Here is an 18936-nt window from a genome sequence, read left to right on the forward strand (position 1 = left end):
CTAGGGAACATGTGAAGGGAACTTTTACAATAAAATGAAGAGTGATAACTCAGTGGCGTAGTAGTCTCATTATTGCAGGAGGAGCGGAACTCGTTTGATGGAGACGAACCTGCAAAAGTACATGCAAAATTCCCAGGGACTTTTAAGGGGCGGTGGAAACCACACAGATTTGAGGTAAATACATTCCTGGAATGCAAAGTGCCTGGAAATGACAACCATACTGGCAATTAACAAGAAGGAAGATGTTTCTGCACTGGTGTTCGACTTTGTTTCCAATAAAACGAAGTCACGTGACACATTTTCAATTTTCGTGAATGTGTTTGACAGATGGCTCAAACTGAATATCAAGTCAATTCTACTTTCACAAATATAATTATATATTTTGGATTGTATTTATTCACCAATAGGTTGGTTCTTGTGGTGTAGGATGTGTGTGGAACCTTAATAGTTAATATTTGTCAGACACAAAGAAATGACCAATTTTCTCTTCTTATTTTTTTTAGTCTTTGCAATTTGTGCAGATTAAATGAAAAACGTAAACACAGGCGGTAAACTAGACTTTAAATAAACACGACACCAGACTGTTTCTTTTTCAGTCCCTACTTAGTTCATTCGACAAAAGAGTTAGACATTCTAAACTGCGCTCATCACAAACACGCTGAGAAAATAAACATATTTTGATCTTTACCACACAAATACATTATAACATTTTAAATGTTTGCAATGAGATATTTCAAAACAATTTCATAAAAACAATTCTTTCATAACTTTTCTTGAAAAACAAACAAAAAAATCACCTGTATTCCAAACTCTCAATGAAATATGTAATCACTGATGCAATCTATATTTAATGATTTTACCTTTTTTAACACCTGATTGTATTTAAGCTACTATGATTTCCCAATGATCATAAATACAATACATTTTATTAAAACTAAACTACTATAGATCCAGTCTGATGGTACTTTCACAGCTTACTTCTTGTTGTCGAATCATTAAAACATCCATCACAATTTCTTAAAGCTCAAACAGAAATATTCGATTTTGTCTTCTGGAGTCAACCAAAAGCAAACAAGGAAATTCATATTAATGGGATTACTGTGAGTGACTGGTTTGGTTCTATGAAGTTAAAGTGAAAGTCTCTTCTAAAGATAGATCTTCTTCATCGAGCTGATTAGCAGTGAAAGATGTAGTTGAAAATGTGCTGCAAAAATGTAGCAATGAGACCTCCGGGGGTCAAATGTCAAAAGTTGGACATCCTTAAAATCCAAAAGTGGTCATCCCTGAAAGTTTGCATATCGTTTGATCTACAGTAAATGTTTGATAACATTTAACCTGAGGGACCTCACCGCACATTCGCCGCTGTCAGCTCTTCTCGTCTTCATCAGTGTGCTCGGTACACTCGGCGAAGCGAGCCCACGTGTGGAAGTTCAACGACTCAAAGTTGCAATCCTTCTCCAACAGTTTCCTCCACAATTGTCCTGCAAAAAACATACATGCTTTAACGCTGTAATTATAGCCGGGGCATTTTCATTTTTGACCTAAACTAGCTTAACTACCTAAACTAGCCTTCTATTGCACAGCACAGCAGCGACAGAACCAATGTTGAATATAGAGATTAGGGATGTCCCGATCCGATATTTGGATCGGATCGGCCGCCAATATTTGCAAAAAAATGCGTATCGGCAAGGCATGGGAAAATGCCGATCCAGATTAAAAAAAACTCCGGTCTGTGTTTTCCAACGCACCGATTTAAATAATACATTCCACTTTTCTGCTGCTCCCTAATTTCCGTTCCGCATTTTCCAGCACACCTTCAACACATCCACAGGTCTGTGGATTCTCACGCAGTTGCTTTTAGCTGCTGGCATTACACGACAGGCTCTTCTCACTCTTTCCTGTGTCTCCCTCTCACAGACAGCGAGCGCACCTTCTTACACACGTCACATACTGTCACGTCATACGTCACATACGTATACGCCCTCTTCCAGCAGAGAGCGAGGTAGCAGCATGGCTAACGTTAGCTGTGATGCTAGCGCAGCTGCTAAGGTGCGCGTCTGCTCAAGCGTCCTCTGCGCACAGCAAATCTATGCCACGCACAAAATCAAATAAAAAAATAAGCGCATGACAATTTTCGACACACGGACACGACAGAGAAAACAGTTTTCGTCATCATTGTTCAAATATTGTAACGTCTGTCGAGGCAAACATTTCCACATCAACACCGTATGAAAAAAATAGTGATTTTTTTTTAGTTGTGATTTCCCTCTCTGCATGAAAGTTTAAAAGTAGCATATATTAATGCAGTATGAAGAAGAATGTTTTAATGTAGACACATAGAATCATCATACTGCTGTGATTATATGCATCAAGTGTTCATTCAAGGCTAAGGCAAAATATCGAGATATATATCGTGTATCGCAATATGGCCTTAAAATATCGCAATATTAAAAAAAGGCCATATCGCCCAGCCCTAGTTCAATGATGCCATTTCTGTTTGTCATGTATAATTTTGTCTATTTTGTGTTTATCCTTGAATAAACAGGTCAGTTTCTTGTTACCAACCATTGTGTATTATTCAAACTCACCTAATTCAGCTGGCTAGTTGTTATCAAGAGTACTAAAACCCTTTTCAACATGATTCTGACAACTAAGTATGCTAAATAACTTTAAACTTTAATACATACTCGGATAGGCCAGTATCGGTCGGTATCGGTATCGGTCAGTATCGGATCGGAAGTGCAAAAACAATATCGGTATCGGATCGGAAGTGCAAAAACCTGGATCGGGACATCCCTAATAGAGATGTCCCGATCCAATTTGGTATTGGTCCGATATCAGCAAAAAAACAAGTATTGGATATCGGCTAGCATCAAAACCTCCGATACAAGCAGTCCAGCAGCGTGTTTACTTGTGCAAAGCTTTACAGCCAGTTAACATCTAAATGTCCTCAAAAAAGTGAAGTGAATTCATTTACAAAAGGTGAACATGGCAGGCTGTTTTTTTAATTTGTTCATCAGATACCACCTCACCCACAGCGGCCAGGATGCAGTCCTTTATCATGTCTGCATCAGTGAATGTTTTTTGTCTTTTTTGCAAGAATCTACAGCTATAGAAGGTATAGTTTCCCTCTGCGGTGAAGAGCAAGACCGAGACAAGATAGTCCGGTTTCGCTCGTAGTTGACTTGCAAAGTTTCTCATTTCTTTTTGCGTGTATCCGAACTAGGACTGGGCGATATGGCCTTTTTTTAATATCTCGATATTTTTAGGCCATGTCACGATACACGATATATATCTCGATATTTTGCCTTAGCCTTGAATGAACACTTGATACATATAATCACACCAGTATGATGATTCTATGTGTATGTGTACTGCATTAATATATGCTCATTTTAAACTTTCATGTAGAGAGGGAAATCACAACTAAGTCAATTGACCAAAAGTGTATTTATTAAACAGTTATTAAGCAGTGGCACAAACATCCATGTCATTTCCAAACAGAAAGTGCAAGATTGTCAGAGACATTTTAAAACAAGCTATTAGTGCACTTTTGTGCATGATGTCACTAAGATGACATATCAAAACAACACTAAATTAAAGTGCACTTTTGTGCATGATGTCACACAAGATATTTCATCAAATGTCAAATAAAAATGAGCTGCATAATAGGAAATTAAATAGTGATGTCCTTCGCTATGTGGTAGGTTCCTGCGGACGTTATCTCCTTCTGTTTTAGACTCTTTTTTTTTTCCATACGGTGTTGATGTGGAAATGGTTGCCTAGGCATTTTGTTGGTGTGGCACCGAACGGAGATGTTGACATGCGGAGTAAGCACTCTTCATTCTCTAGCGGGTGACTTTTCAAATGATACTACAAATTAGCAGTAATGCTACTTTTTGTAGCAACGCTTTTGCCCCACACTTGACAAATTACGGTTGTCTGTTCGACATATTCCCACTTGAAGCCAAACCACCGCCAGACGATGGACCCCGTGCTGTTTTTCTTGGGAATGAATTCTTCCTTCATTTGTTACCAGATTCGCACCCTCTTTCTCTTGTATTACCACTCGCACCACAGCTAACGTTACCCATGCCGCTACCTCTCTGCTCCGCGAGGGCGTAAACGTATGTGACGTATGTAAGAAGGTGCGCTTGTTTTATGTCTCTGTGAGAAGGACAGATAAAGAGTGAGAAGAGCCTGTAGTGTAATGCCCGCAGCTAAAAGCAACTGCGTGAGAACGTATACTCGAATTAGGGCTGGGCGATATATCGATATACGCGATATATCGCGGGTTTGTCTCTGTGCGATATAGAAAATGACTATATCGTGATATTCGAGTATACGTTCTCACGCAGTAGCTTTTAGCTGCTGGCATTACACTACAGGCTCTTCCCACTCTGTCTTGTCGCTCCTTCTCACAGACAGACAGCAAGCGCAACTTCTACATACGTCACATACTGTCACGTCATACGTCACATACGTATACGCCCTCGCGGAGCAGAGAGGTAGCGGCATGGGTAGCGTTAGCTGTGGTGCGAGTGGTAATACGAGAGAAAGAAGGTGTGAATCTGGTAACAAATGAAGGAAGAATTAATTCCCAAGAAAAACAGCACAGGGTCCATCGTCTATCGGTGGTTTGGCTTCAAGTGGGAATATGTCGAACAGACAACCGTAATTTGTCAAGTGTGGGGCAAAAGCGTTTCTACAAAAAGTAGCATTACTGCTAATATGTAGCATAATTTGAAAAGTCACCTGCTAGAGAATGAAGAGTGCTTACTCCGCATGTCAACATCTCCATTCGGTGCCACACGCCCACACCATCCCAAAATGCCGAGGCAAACATTTCCAGATCAACACCGTATGAAAAAAAGAGTCGACAACAAAAGGAGATAATGTCCGCAGGAACCTACAACACAGCGAAGGACGAACACTATTTGATTTCCTATTATGCAGCTAATTTTTATTTGACACTTATTGAAATATCTTGTGTGACATCTTTTTTTTTTTTAACTATTGTAGTGGCGTTCTGTACAAAAAGTGCACTTTAATTTAGTGTTGTTTTGATATGTCATCTTAGTGACATCATGCACAAAAGTGTACTAGTAGCTTGTTTTAAAATGTCTGACAATCTTGCACTTTCTGTTTTGAAATGACATGAATGTATGTGCCACTGCTTAATAACTGTTTAATAAATACACTTTTGGTAAATTGACTTAGTTGTGATTTCCCTCTCTGCCTGAAAGTTTAAAATGAGCATATATTAATGCAGTATGAACAATAATGTTTCAATGTAGACACATAGAATCATCATACTGGTGTGATTATATGTATTAAGTGTTCATTCAAGGCTAAGGCAAAATATCGAGATATATATCGTGATATGGCCTAAAAATATCAAGATATTAAAAAAAGGCCATATCACCCAGCCCTAACTCGAATATCACGATTGTGCGATATAGAAAATGACTGAGACAAACCCGCGATATATCGATATATCGCACAGCCCTACTCCGCAGGTTATATTATTTGGAGACTGCGTTTACCTCATGAGAAAGTAGACATCGGTTTCCCCGCTGTATTCTCAATAAATCCATATTTTGCTGTCCATTTGCTGTTGAAAGTCTGATTTTCAAGATCTAATTTTCTTTTTTCAGTGTTGATAGTGCCATGTTTGGTTAGAATGGAGCTTTTCCTACTCACCTCACTGCTGCTTCATTGTGACAATTATGTCTCGCTGTTGGCCCCTGCGGGGCGGTGGGAGTACTGCATACATGAGCAACCCTTGTTTGAAATAGTTTCATCAATCCCATTTGGGTGATGTTCGGCAGGCCAAATGAAAAGCTTTGGCGGGCCGGATGTGGCCCGCGGGCTGGCAGTTGCATAGCCCTGCCCTAGTGTAATAGCAGCAAGGCCAGCATTATTAGCGCTGATGAGTTTATTGCAGCCACAGTTAATTAGGGAAACCAACATTTTCAAATGCATGCAGAAGTAGGTAAAGATGCTGGTTTCTGACCACGCATGGTACTTAAAATGCAGATACTGCCACCTTGTGAAGTTAATGAATAATAACTACACCAGGAGGTTGCCTACAGCCACAGCTGTGAATGCAACTGTTTTTTTACAAGCAGTAATTATACTCTGTTGTTACTGCATTACAACACACACCGAGACACAATAAGAGACTGCAGTTAATCGGAAATTCCTCAGAACTTACTGTATCCCGGCTCCTCTGATTCCGGCTCCGACTGCTCCGCCTCACTGAGCTTGGTTGTGCTCTGGTCCTCAAGGTCGGAGTCCTGATCGCCATGACCATGCTGCTCCACACTCGACAGCATTACCTCGTATGCCCGCCTGGCTTCGGACGACAACTCTATCATCTTGTGGTAATAATCCTGTCGGACAGAAGCCATCACCATCAAACAAACCGTAGTAGGACTTTCCTGCTACTTTGAGCGTTACACCAACCTGTGCGCCGTCATAGTTGAAGACGCCCACCAGACTGACGGGCACCATCTTGTTGACGCAGCGCCCTAATGCTTTGCGGGAGAGGGCAAAGATGAAGGGCACCTCTTGGTCCCGACAAGTGTCGATGATGTTGTGAAGAGCCTCATCCAGACCTCCTGGAATGGTCAATCATGCATGGAAAAGAAGAGACAGGTATTAATTTAACAATATGTTTATCATTGTGGTTGTAGTTGAAGTGCACCGTATCGGATCACACTTTGGGACACCCTGATATACATGTTAAGGGTCGCCCTCTGCTGGCAAACTGGAAGAAGACATCCAGAAAGACTAGCGCAGGTGTCAAAACTTTCATTGAAGGGCGATGTCGCAGGTATAGCTGCCCTATTAGGGCCACTTGTAACAATGAATATGTATGAATTTTAATGTATAATTCCCTCATGAATTGATTAACATGGACCCCTACTTAAACAAGTTGAAAAACTTATTCGGGTGTTACCATTTAGTGGTCAATTGTACGGAATATGTACCATATTTTTCGGACTATAAGTCGCAGTTTTTTTCATAGTTTGGCCGGGCTCCAGTGCAACTTATATATGTTTTTTTCCTTCTTTATTATGCATTTTCGGCAGGTGCGACTTATACTCCGGTGCGACTTATACTCCGAAAAATACGTTACTGTACTGTGCAATCTACTAATAAAAGTTTCAATCAATCAACCAAAAATGGCATTAATGGTATATTAATTGCCTATGTACTGGATTTTATTTTTTTAACGTTTAAACTGATGGATAATTTGTTTTGAAATTAGCAGATATTTAAGTATCTATTTTAACAAAAACATTTTGGAAAATATGTTAAAACAATGTTTTTTCATGATCAGATAATATTACAGTTAAAAATACTAAACTAAACCAGAATCTCTGGTTCACTCTCCCATTCACTCATCAGCATTCGCTTTTGCGAAAAATCCAATCGTAAAAACCTCATTTAGGATTTGTGTTCAGTTTAAGCGCTATTTTGGCTTGCAGATTATTTCTAGTCTTGCACCCATCACTGCTAACCATAGTGCCTTTTTAAGATTAAGTCTGAGGATAAACGACATTAAAGATTTATACGTTGACAACACTTTTGCCTTTTTCCAGCAACTTTGTGATACATTTTCACTCTCTGAGCTTTTTTTTTTAGGTATGTACAGATCCACAGTTTTGTTCGTAGTACTTTCCTTAGGTTTCCAAATTTGCCGACTGACACAGTTTCAGGTGTTTCTGACACTGTTTCCAACGTTAAAAGGATCAATTACACGTATTTATAACCACATTTTTATTTAACGTCCTGAGTCTCTAAATCCAGTTATGTCACTTTAGGAGGAGGATTTAGGAGCGACCCTATCTGAAGATAGCTGGACGTAGATTTTAAAGTAGATTTCATAGGTCTTCTATTTTCAGCCTCATCCAATGCAAGCTAATACATCATACTTATTATACAGAGGGTCGACCAGCTAAGATGTATGACGGAATATCTGAATCCTGTGATCTGTGTTAACAGTCTGCAGCTGCCCATCCCTGAATAGCTATTGGACGGACATTTTTAAGACTTTGTCTGTGGTCACTGGCAAAAGGATTGACCTGAATCTTCGAAGTGGACTACCGTATTTTTGGGAGTATAAATCGCTCCGGAGTATAAGTCGCACCGGCCGAAAATGCATAATAAAGAAGGAAAAAAACATATATAGGTCGCACTAGAGTATAAGTCGCATTTTTGGGGGAAATTTATTTGATAAAACCCAACACCAAGAATATTTGAAAGACAATTTAAAATAAATAAAGAATAGTGAACAACAGGCTGAATAAGTGTACGTTATATGAGGCATGAATAACCAACTGAGAACGTGCCTGGTATGTTAACGTAACATATTATGGTAAGAGTCATTCAAATAACTATAATATAGAACATGCTATACGTTTACCAAACAATCTGTCACTCCTAATCGCTAAATCCCATAAAATCTTATACGTCTAGTCTCTTCCGTGAATGAGCTAAATAATATTATTTGATATTTTACGGTAATGTGTTAATAATTTCACACATAAGTCGCTCCTGAGTATAAGTTGCAGCCCCGGCCAAACTATGAAAAAAACTGCGACTTGTAGTCCGAAAAATACGGTATTTGTGGTAGCACATCATTTATCTACCCTTAGCAAATATAAAAGGAATTTTGTAGCATAAACTACTTTGTTGGCTAAAAGACTCCTTCCTTATGGTATTAGAAGGCAACATCGCCTCCTTGCCACACCTGCTGGATTGAAGATGTTCTTTTTTTTTTTCTCAAACTGGAAAAAACAGGCTGACAGTGAATGGTTGTTCTGCAAAGTTTCAAGAACTTTGGGGCGCTTTTCTGAAATATGTAGGAGAGACTGATCTCCAAATTAACCCCGATTAAAACAATTTAAATGTGGGTTGTTAATGAGCTTTTTGTATGCTTGTTGGTTGTTGTATCGCTCTTGGGCCATTCAGGAATGCAGATGTCTGTGCTTTTATGTTGATATCTATCTGTGTTTTTTTCTTAATGTACCTGTATTTATTATTATCATTATCATGATGGGTTTTTTTGTGGGTTTTTTCTACTTTTTGCGGGTGGGGCAAGAGTAGCATCTGATGTGTTTGACTGTTCCTATCAATTATGTGGCTAAAAACCCAATGAACAAATGTTTAAAGGCCTACTGAAATGCGATTTTCTTATTTAAACGGGGATAGCAGGTCCATTCTATGTGTCGTACTTGATCATTTCGCGATATTGCCATATTTTTGCTGAAAGGATTTAGTAGAGAACATCGACGATAAAGTTCGCAACTTTTGGTCGCTGATAAAAAAAGCCTTGCCTGTACCGGAAGTAGCAGACGAGTAGCGTGACGTCACAGGTTGTGGAGCTCCTCACATCCGCACATTGTTTACAATCATGGCCACCAGCAGCGAGAGCGATTCGGACCGAGAAAGCGACAATTTCCCCATTAATTTGAGCGAGGATGAAAGATTCGTGGATGAGGAAAGTGAGAGTGAAGGACTAGAGGGCAGTGAGAGCGATTCAGATAGGGAAGATGCTGTGAGAGGCGGGTGGGACCTGATATTCAGCTGGGAATGACTAAAACAGTAAATAAACACAAGACATATATATACTCTATTAGCCACAACACAACCAGGCTTATATTTAATATGCCACAAATTAATCCCGCATAACAAACACCTCCCCCCTCCCGTCCATATAACCCGCCAATACAACTCAAACACCTGCACAACACACTCAATCCCACAGCCCAAAGTACCGTTCACCTCCCCAAAGTTCATACAGCACATATATTTCCCCAAAGTCCCCAAAGTTACGTACGTGACATGCACATAGCGGCACGCACGTATGGGCAAGCGATCAAATGTTTGGAAGCCGCAGCTGCATGCGTACTCACGGTACCGTGTCTGCGTACCCAACTCAAAGTCCTCCTGGTAAGAGTCTCTGTTGTCCCAGTTCTCCACAGGCCAATGGTAAAGCTTGACTGTCATCTTCCGGGAATGTAAACAATGAAACGCCGGCTGTGTTATCCGGCACACCAGTCAAGGGGTGCATTCTACGGCGGGGGTGCGTTGTCCAGCACAACACCTGCCGCAATACACCGCTTCCCACCTACAGCTTTCTTCTTTGCTGTCTCCATTGTTCATTGAACAAGATAAAGATTCACCAACACAGATGTCCAGAATACTGTGGAATTTTGCGATGAAAACAGACGACTTAATAGCTGGCCACCATGCTGTCCCAAAATGTCCTCTATAACCCGTGACGTCACGCGCAGACGTCATCATACAGAGACGTTTTCAGCAGGATATTTCGCGCAAAATTTAAAATTGCACTTTAGTAAGCTAACCCGGCCGTATTGGCATGTGTTGCAATGTTAAGATTTCATCATTGATATATAAACTATCAGACTGCGTGGTCGGTAGTAGTGGGTTTCAGTAGGCCTTTAAATAAATGTCATGCAATTACATACAGTAGATGCAATTATTCTGTCAAAATTGAAAGAACAAGTAAGTTTAGCAAGAAAGATGAAGTACTTTAACGCACAGTATTTTCAGGCTTTTGCAGGCCATATAAAATAATGAGGCGGGTCAGATCTGCCCCCTGGGCCTTGAGTTTGACTAATGGGTGCAACTAAAACATCTAAAAAAGACCAAACACCTACAAGATCATGTAGGACTAAGAAACTGAGAACAAGAAAGCACAGAGAAGGACAGCAGTACCTTTAGCCTGGACGCGCTCACAGTTGGGGGAGATGATGACACACTTGACTTTCCTAAGCTTGAGGTGCTTCTGCACCTCTCGGAGGCCCATGACTAGGCGCCTCTTCATGCGGGCCTTCATGGGGTCCTTCTGGTAGAGGCGGTCCTGGAAGCGAACCAGCTCCCTCAGCAGCGACGTCACGCACTGGTCAACGTCTTTGCTCAGCATCTGGCTGCAGTACCTGATGCAAACCGTCTCAGTCAAAACATAAGGAAAAAACACAAAGATGTAACACCGGAGATTTAATGACAAGATCTGGACTCACTCTCTGAACTTCCTGCTGTGGATTTTGGGTCGATCAGGCGTTGGGAGGGGAGTGCTCTCAATGCTCTGCTCCTCGTAAGCCTCCACTTGGTTTGTCTCTGCAGCCTCCTCGCTCTCGGTTTCATTTGTGCTTACTTGGAGCTCATCATTACCTTCCAAAACAGAAGCCAAGTCCTCCTCTAATAAAAAAAAAAACATTTTGAAGATTATGCGGAATTTTGACTGGAAAGGCCATCCTTAGATCAGATTTCTTACACTCGCTCTAACCTTTCAGACTTGTGTCACACTGTTCCTCCTCTGCAATGTCCTGCATGACCGTGGTCTCATTTTCAGGCAGTAGACCGCTCTCCTCCAGTAAACGTCTCTGCTTCCTCTCCTCTCTTTCTTTGAGGATGACCTGAAGATGAAGACGCAGAAATGAGCAACAATATAGATTTAAAAAATATATATATCTTGAGATATTCCCAGATCTGGAAGAACCTTTTTAAGAGCAGTAGGTTTCTTGGCTCTGGGCACCTCCCTCTGCTTGCCTTTCTTCACTAAGGGGCTGGTGGAGTCCAGTGGGTTGTGGGCTATTTTGTCCTGCTCCCAGGGTGCCTTCTTGGGGGGCGCTGCTTGCTTGTGGCTGACAGAAAGTCCTCCACCCACTAGAGGGGAGCATTTACACTCACTGTGAGAGCCTGCACTTGTGAACTGGATTGTGGCTCGCACCTGAGATGACGTTCTGCTTGGCCTTTGGAGATTTTTGCTTGTTTTGCAGGACGGACAGCATGTTGCCGATGTCCAGCTGCACCGGAGCTTTGCTCTTCTTCCCAGAGGTCTTCTCAGCTCTCTGGATATCAAAGGGTAAAAAAAGATGTCCAGTAGCCCCCGAAAGTGAGTTCATTCCTCACATTTTAACTACAGTGTATTTTCTCAAAGGACAACTTGTTTGCACTTTCGAGTACCGTATTTTTCAGACTATAAGTCGCAGTTTTTTTTCATAGTTTGGCCGGGCTCCAGTGCGACTTATATGGTTTTTTTCCTTCTTTATTATGCATTTTCGGCAGGTGCGACTTATACTCCGGTGCGACTTATACTCCGAAAAATACGGTAATCAGTATACAGCTTGCATAGCAGGATAGAGCTACTCGACACTGGAAATGAATCAACACAGACATTGTCTAAATAGCGGGCAACACAAGAGAGAAGCAATATAATGGGAGCGTCACAGTCTAAGCCAGTGGTTCTCAACCTTTTTTCAGTGATGTACCCCCTGTGAACATTTTTTTAATTCAAATCAAATCAGAGCAAAGCATTTTTGGTTGAAAAAAAAGAGATAAAGAAGTAAAATACAGCACTATGTCATCAGTTTCTGATTTAGTAAATTGTATAACAGTGCAAAATATTGCTCATTTGTAGTGGTCTTTCTTGAACTATTTGGAAAAAAATATATAAAAATAACTAAAAACTTGTTGAAAAATAAACAAGTGATTCAATTATAAATAAAGATTTCTACACATAGAAGTAATCATCAACTTAAAGTGCCCTCTTTGGGGATTGTAATAGAGATCCATCTGGATTCATGAACTTAATTCTAAACATTTCTTCACAAAAAAATAAATCTTTAACATCAATATTTATGGCACATGTCCACAAAAAATGTAGCTGCCAACACTGAATACTGCATTGTTGCATTGTAATGAATGGAATAGCCTACTTGATTTGATGTTCAGTTTATGAACTTACATTCATATTTTGTTGAAGTATTATTCAATAAATATATTTATAAAGGATTTTTGAATTGTTGCTATTTTTAGAATATTTTAAAAAAATCTCACGTACCCCTTGGCATACCTTCAAGTACCCCCAGGGGTACGCGTACCCCCATTTGAGAACCACTGGTCTAAGCTACATGAGTGCTGCCAGCACTGGAGGGTGCTGTGCTTCATTGAAAGGATACAATAGTTTCAATTTTAACAGTATCCCTCGTTAAACCCTAGCCAAGTTTTCTAACGAAAGGATATAAACAGACTTCCAAAAGTAGAAGATGGTTGCTGTTTGGGTTTTCTACCATCTTTATACAATTTCGGAGAAGGTACAGTAAACCCAAACCTGTCCTTTCTTTGCTGCCTCTGTGGCCTGTGTTTTGGCAAAAGGGGATGTTTCGTTGTGCTGGTCCTCCTTAAATAAAACAAAAAAAGCACAGTCAGAGTACATTATTTCCCAAATTTATGACATTATAATTTGGTAGAGGTGCAAAATTTTTTCACTGAAGACCACATAATGAAAAATTAAATAATGCGAGGGGCAACTTTAATACATTTTGTACATTAAACATGCAAAAAACAATGTAAATACATCAGTATATACTAAACTAATTGGAAAAAAAGGTGAAAAATCAAATAATTGTCTAACTAGGGATGGGTACAGAGTTCGGTGCCAAATCCGGTACCTAGGTTACGGTACCTAGGTTGCGCGAGACGTCACATTTGCACTTGGCGATCACTCCAGCAGCACTGAGGACGGACTCAGCCAAACTACCTCAAGTTAAGTAAGGCTCCACTTTTCCAAAAATGTGCTAGCTCGACGCTAATATACAGTACATTGGCTTTGCTATTGACATGCTCCTAATTAGCATTAGCGATTTTACATGGTGATTGTAACACCCACAAATGTGTTACAGAAAACTACTACTAAGATGCCTGTTACAATTAAACAGCTGGTGCGTAATAAAATACAACACTTACAGTGTTAACACTTTTTACGGCGCAACAAAAGACTATATTTAGCAAAGAATGAATTGACTAGACAACACACCATAAACTAAACACTACTGCCATCTAAGTCCTTGGACTTACAACTGTAATTGCAACTTATTGTCGTATTTGAAAATGAGACTCAGTAAAAGTTTTAAAAAAGCAGGATATAACAACCAAACAGCAGTAATCCTAATCAGCTCATTTCTAAATGTTCCAATAAAATATATTTTATTACCAAAAACTATACATTTTTATCAACACACAAACAAAAGTCCCAAAGATTGGTAGCATTGCGTATTCTCCAAGTTACCAGGAATTGGTACCGTATTGGTTCAAATATGAACAGTAGCCATCCCTATATCTAACATACCTCAATAATAATGAATTAATGAAAGTTATTTAACATGTCGAGGGCCAATAAAAAACTAGCTTTCCAACATACGTTAATAATATTGAATTAAAATAAAAGTTGCAGAACATGTCGAGGGCCAATAAAAAAATTGTTTTCAAACATACCTCAATAATAATGAATTAATACAATTTATAGGACATGTTGAGGGCCAGTAAAAACTAGCTTTCTAACATATCTTAATAATAATGAATAAATTAAAAGTTGTAGAACATGTCGAGGTCAAATAAAAAAATTGTTTTCTAACATACCTCAATAATAATTAATTAATACAATTTGTAGAACATGTCGAGGGCCAATACAAAAATAGCTTTCTAACATACCTCAATAATAATTAATTAATACATTTTGTAGAACATGTTGAGGGCCAGTAAGAACTAGATTTCTAACATACCTCAATAATAATGAATAAATAAAAAGTTGTAGAACATGTTGAGGGCCAATAAAAAAAACTAGCTTTCTAACATATCTTAATAATAATGTATTAATAAAAAGTTGTAGAACATGTTGAGGGCCAGTAAAAAAACTAGCTGTGGGCCGCTCTTTGAACACCCCTGGTTTAGTATATCACCTTACAGTGTTTTTGATGGATGCCACTTTATCAGTCCAAGTCCGACCTGGACACAAACCTGGAAACTCCTCTTCATCCTGGAAAAGAGGAAAAAACAAGTCAAAATTTTGGCACCCAGAGGTTTATATTATAAATTTTAAATTTGGGGTGCAACGGTACACGGTACTATATTGAACCGTTTGATCCACCCTTTACTGGACAATTAGCCCTTTTTTTTGGTTTTGCAGATGTGACTTGAATGGTATTTATATAGCGCTTTTTCTCTCTAGGGACTCGAAGCGCTTTACATTGTGAAACCATTATCTACAGTTTTAGGCTACATTTAAACCAGTGTGGGTGGCACTCGGAGCAGTAGAAACTAGGATGGCAGAAGCTGAAACTCGAACCTGGAACCCTCGAGTTGCTGGCACGACCCCATTTACCATCTAAACCACACCGCAGTACATGTTGCACTCTGTGTATGTGCGTGTACAGTAGGGAACGGATTCATATGGCCCCATACCTTTACCATGAATTGATTAACGTGGACCCCGACTTAAACAAGTTGAAAAACGTATTCGGGTGCTACCATTTAGTGGTCAATTGTACGGAATATGTACTGTACTGTGCAATCTACAAATAAAAGTTTCAATCAATCAATCAATCAATAAAACCTGGGTGGATCACGCATGAACGGAAGGTGGGGAGGGTTAATCATTTTGCAATGCAGTCTGCTGAAAATGATGAAAAGCGCCTCTCTAGATAGCAATTGACTCTGTGGTAAAAAATTGGAATTTCCACAAAACACATTTTAAAAATATTCAACACTCTACCGCTGTCTAAAGTGGATAGTACACGTGTCATGTGTCAGGTAAACCACAACTAATGGGGCCATATGAATCCCCTTCCTACTGTATATACATTAAAGTGAAAGACAGGAAGACCGGCTAGCTTGAATCCGAGCAATCAGATTTGATAAAACCTCATCGAGCTGGATGCAATCTTACTTGGAGGGGAGGAAACAGGTGGTTGAGTTGAACGGCACCGTGTCCCCCCCCCTCTCAGTAAGCTGTGGAGTCCCCCAAGGCAGTATATTAGGGCCTTTACTGTTCCTAGTATACATAAACAACATGTCATCAGCATGCGACTGTGAATTGTTTTTGTTTGCGGATGACTCGGCCCTGCTGGTATTCGGCAAGGACAAGTCACAGGTGGAGAAAATCCTCAGTGCTGAACTCTGTAGAATTTGCACCTGGCTCGCTGACAATAAGCTATCCATACACTTGGGTAAAACAGAATCCATCCTGTTTGGGTCCCACATCAACCTTAAGAAAGTCAGTGACGTCACTATAAAAGTGGGTGACATTGTTATCACCAGGAAAGATGAGGTCACCTACCGAGGTTCCATTCTAGAGGCTAATCTTTCCTGTGATAAAATGGCAAGCAAGGTAATCAAAAAGGTCAACCAACGAACGAGATTTCTCTACAGAATCTCCTCTCTGGTCAACAAAAGCACCATGAAGATTCTGGCGGGAACTCTCGTTCAACCCTTTTTCGATTACGCATGCACCTCCTGGTACCCTAGCACCTCCAAAACCCTCAAATCTAGACCCCAAACATCTCAGAACAAGCTAGTCAGATTACTTCTAGACCTCCACCCCAGATCACACCTCACTCCTACCCACTTCTCCAAAGTGGGCTGGCTCAGGGTGGAGGACAGAGTAAAACAACTTGCACTGAGCCTAGTCTATAAAATCCGCTACACCTCCCTGATACCGAAGTACATGTCAAACTACTTCCTTAACGTAAATGACCGCCATAACCACAACACCAGGGGGAGCTCCACTAACCATGTTAAACCCAGATTCCGATCTAACAAAGGTCTTAACTCATTCTCTTTCTATGCCACATCAATGTGGAATGCACTCCCAACAGGTGTAAAAGAAAGGGCATCTCTATCCTCCTTCAAACTCGCACTAAAAGAACACCTCCAGGCAACTTAAAAGAACACCTCCAGGCAACTTCAACCCTAAACTAACACCCTCCCATCCTCATCGGATTGTAAATAATCAAATGTAAACAATCAAATGTAGTCACTTTTTCTTATAATTTCAGATCTCTCTCTCTGTGTCCCATACTTGCTGTACATATGTACCAAGTCAGACCTACACTGTTCTAGGGATGTCCCGATCCGATATTTGGATCGGATCGCCTGCCGATATTTGCCAAAAATTGCGTATCGGCAAGGCATGGGAAAATGCCGATCCAGATCCAGTTTAAAAAAAAACTCCGGTCCGTGTTTTCCAACGCACCGATTTAAATAATACATTCCACTTTTCTGCTGCTCCGTAATTTCCGTTCCGCATTTTCCAGCACACCTTCAACACATCCACAGGTCTGTGGATTCTCACGCAGTTGCTTTTAGCTGCTGGCATTATGCGACAGGCTCTTCTCACTCTTTCCTGTGTCTCCCTCTCACAGACAGCAAGTGCACCTTCTTACACACGTCACATACTGTCACGTCATACGTCACATACGTATACGTCCTCCCCGAGCAGAGAGGTAGCAGCATGGCTAACGTTAGCTGTGATGCTAGAGCAGCCGTGCGAGCAACGCTCCCTCTAAGGTGCTCGCCTGTGTAATTGCGCACTGTTTAAGCGTCCTCTGCGCATAGCAAATCTATGCCACGCACAAAATCAAATAAAAAAATAAGCGCATAACAATTTTCGACACACGGACACGACAGAGAAAATAGTTTTCGTCACCATTGTTCAAATATTGTAACGTCTGTCGAGACGCTTATCTCCATTCGTAGCCACACGCCCACACCATCAAAATGCCGAGGCAAAAATGTCCACATCAACACCGTATGAAAAAAATAGTGATTTTTTTAGTTGTGATTTCCTTCTCTGCATGAAAGTTTAAAAGTAGCATATATTAATGCAGTATGAAGAAGAATGTTTTAATGTAGACATGCAAACCTTGAAAGAAAATTTTGAAAATAAAGACTACATTTCCTGCAAATGGGTGCATTTCTACCCTATATTTTAACTTTAGATTTATTCTCATATCAAACTCTTTTGGCTGTCTTTTTGACACTTACATCCGGCGCCCCCATCCACACCCCGGATTATAAATAATGTAAATAATTCAATGTGATTATCTTGTGTGATGACTGTATTATGATGATAGTATATATCTGATAGTATATATCTGTATCATGAATCAATTTAAGTGGACCCCGACTTAAACAAGTTGAAAAACTTATTCGGGTGTTACCATTTAGTGGTCAATTGTATGGAATATGTACTGTACTGTACAATCTACTAATAAAAGTCTCAATCAATCAATCAAAACACATAGAATCATCATACTGCTGTGATTATATGCATCAAGTGTTCATTCAAGGCTAAGGCAAAATATCGAGATATATATCGTGTATCGCAATATGGCCTTAAAATATCGCAATATTAAACAAAGGCTATATCGCCCAGCAATGCCATTTCTGTTTGCCATGTATAATTTTGTCTATTTTGTGTTTATCCTTGAATAAACAGGTCAGTTTCTTGTTACCAACCATTGTGTATTATTCAAACTCCCCTAATTCAGCTGGCTAGTTGTTATCAAGAGTACTAAAACCCTTTTCAACATGATTCTGACAACTAAGTAGGCTAAATAACTTTAAACTTTAATACATGCTCGGATAGGCCAGTATCGGTATCGGTCAGTATCGGTATCGGATCGGAAGTGCAAAAACAATATCGGTATCGGATCGGAAGTGCAAAAACCTGGATCGGGACATCCCTAATCTGTATCATGAATCAATTTAAGCGGACCCCGACTTAAACAAGTTGAAAAACGTATTGGGGTGTTACCATTTAGTGGTCAATTGTACGGAATATGTACTTCACTGTGCAATCTACTAATAAAAGTTTCAATCAATCAATCAATAGTGAAACGACAAAAGAATAAATGCTTCGTACACTTCAGCAAAGAGGAGGAAATGAGCAAATATATTGATAAGTCAAGAGAGTGAATAGTATCCACACAGTGCGACAACGTTGTAAGACATAGATATGAATAAAGTAGATGACACACACCTCTTTGAGCTCCACGCTTAAAAGACAGAAGATGTAGGGGGAAAGCGTCTACTAGGCATTCATAGTATAAGAAGGCACGA

At 40.0% G+C, this 18936-nt stretch overlaps 1 protein-coding gene across 2 annotated transcripts in view; it reads right to left on the bottom strand.

Moving 5' to 3' along the window:
- Positions 1-423: 423 nt before the first annotated feature.
- secisbp2 (SECIS binding protein 2) overlaps positions 424-18936 on the bottom strand; it is a 31396-nt gene continuing 12883 nt past the window's right edge. Inside the window, exons 9-19 of one of the 2 annotated variants that reach the window (XM_061980392.1) lie at positions 14783-14854; positions 13151-13219; positions 11768-11888; positions 11537-11703; positions 11324-11453; positions 11058-11235; positions 10753-10973; positions 6469-6623; positions 6218-6395; positions 1350-1481; positions 424-1283 (exon numbers count right to left, since the gene is read on the bottom strand). In XM_061980392.1, the coding sequence (XP_061836376.1) occupies positions 1366-1481; positions 6218-6395; positions 6469-6623; positions 10753-10973; positions 11058-11235; positions 11324-11453; positions 11537-11703; positions 11768-11888; positions 13151-13219; positions 14783-14854 (1407 nt within the window). In that variant the 3' untranslated portion in view covers positions 424-1283; positions 1350-1365. Of the gene's footprint in view, positions 1482-6217; positions 6396-6468; positions 6624-10752; positions 10974-11057; positions 11236-11323; positions 11454-11536; positions 11704-11767; positions 11889-13150; positions 13220-14782; positions 14855-18936 lie in introns of both variants that reach the window. The other variant, XM_061980391.1, reaches the window with a different exon arrangement.

The sequence above is a fragment of the Nerophis lumbriciformis genome, linkage group LG20 (assembly GCF_033978685.3).
Source record: "Nerophis lumbriciformis linkage group LG20, RoL_Nlum_v2.1, whole genome shotgun sequence".
Lineage (NCBI taxonomy): Eukaryota > Metazoa > Chordata > Actinopteri > Syngnathiformes > Syngnathidae > Nerophis > Nerophis lumbriciformis.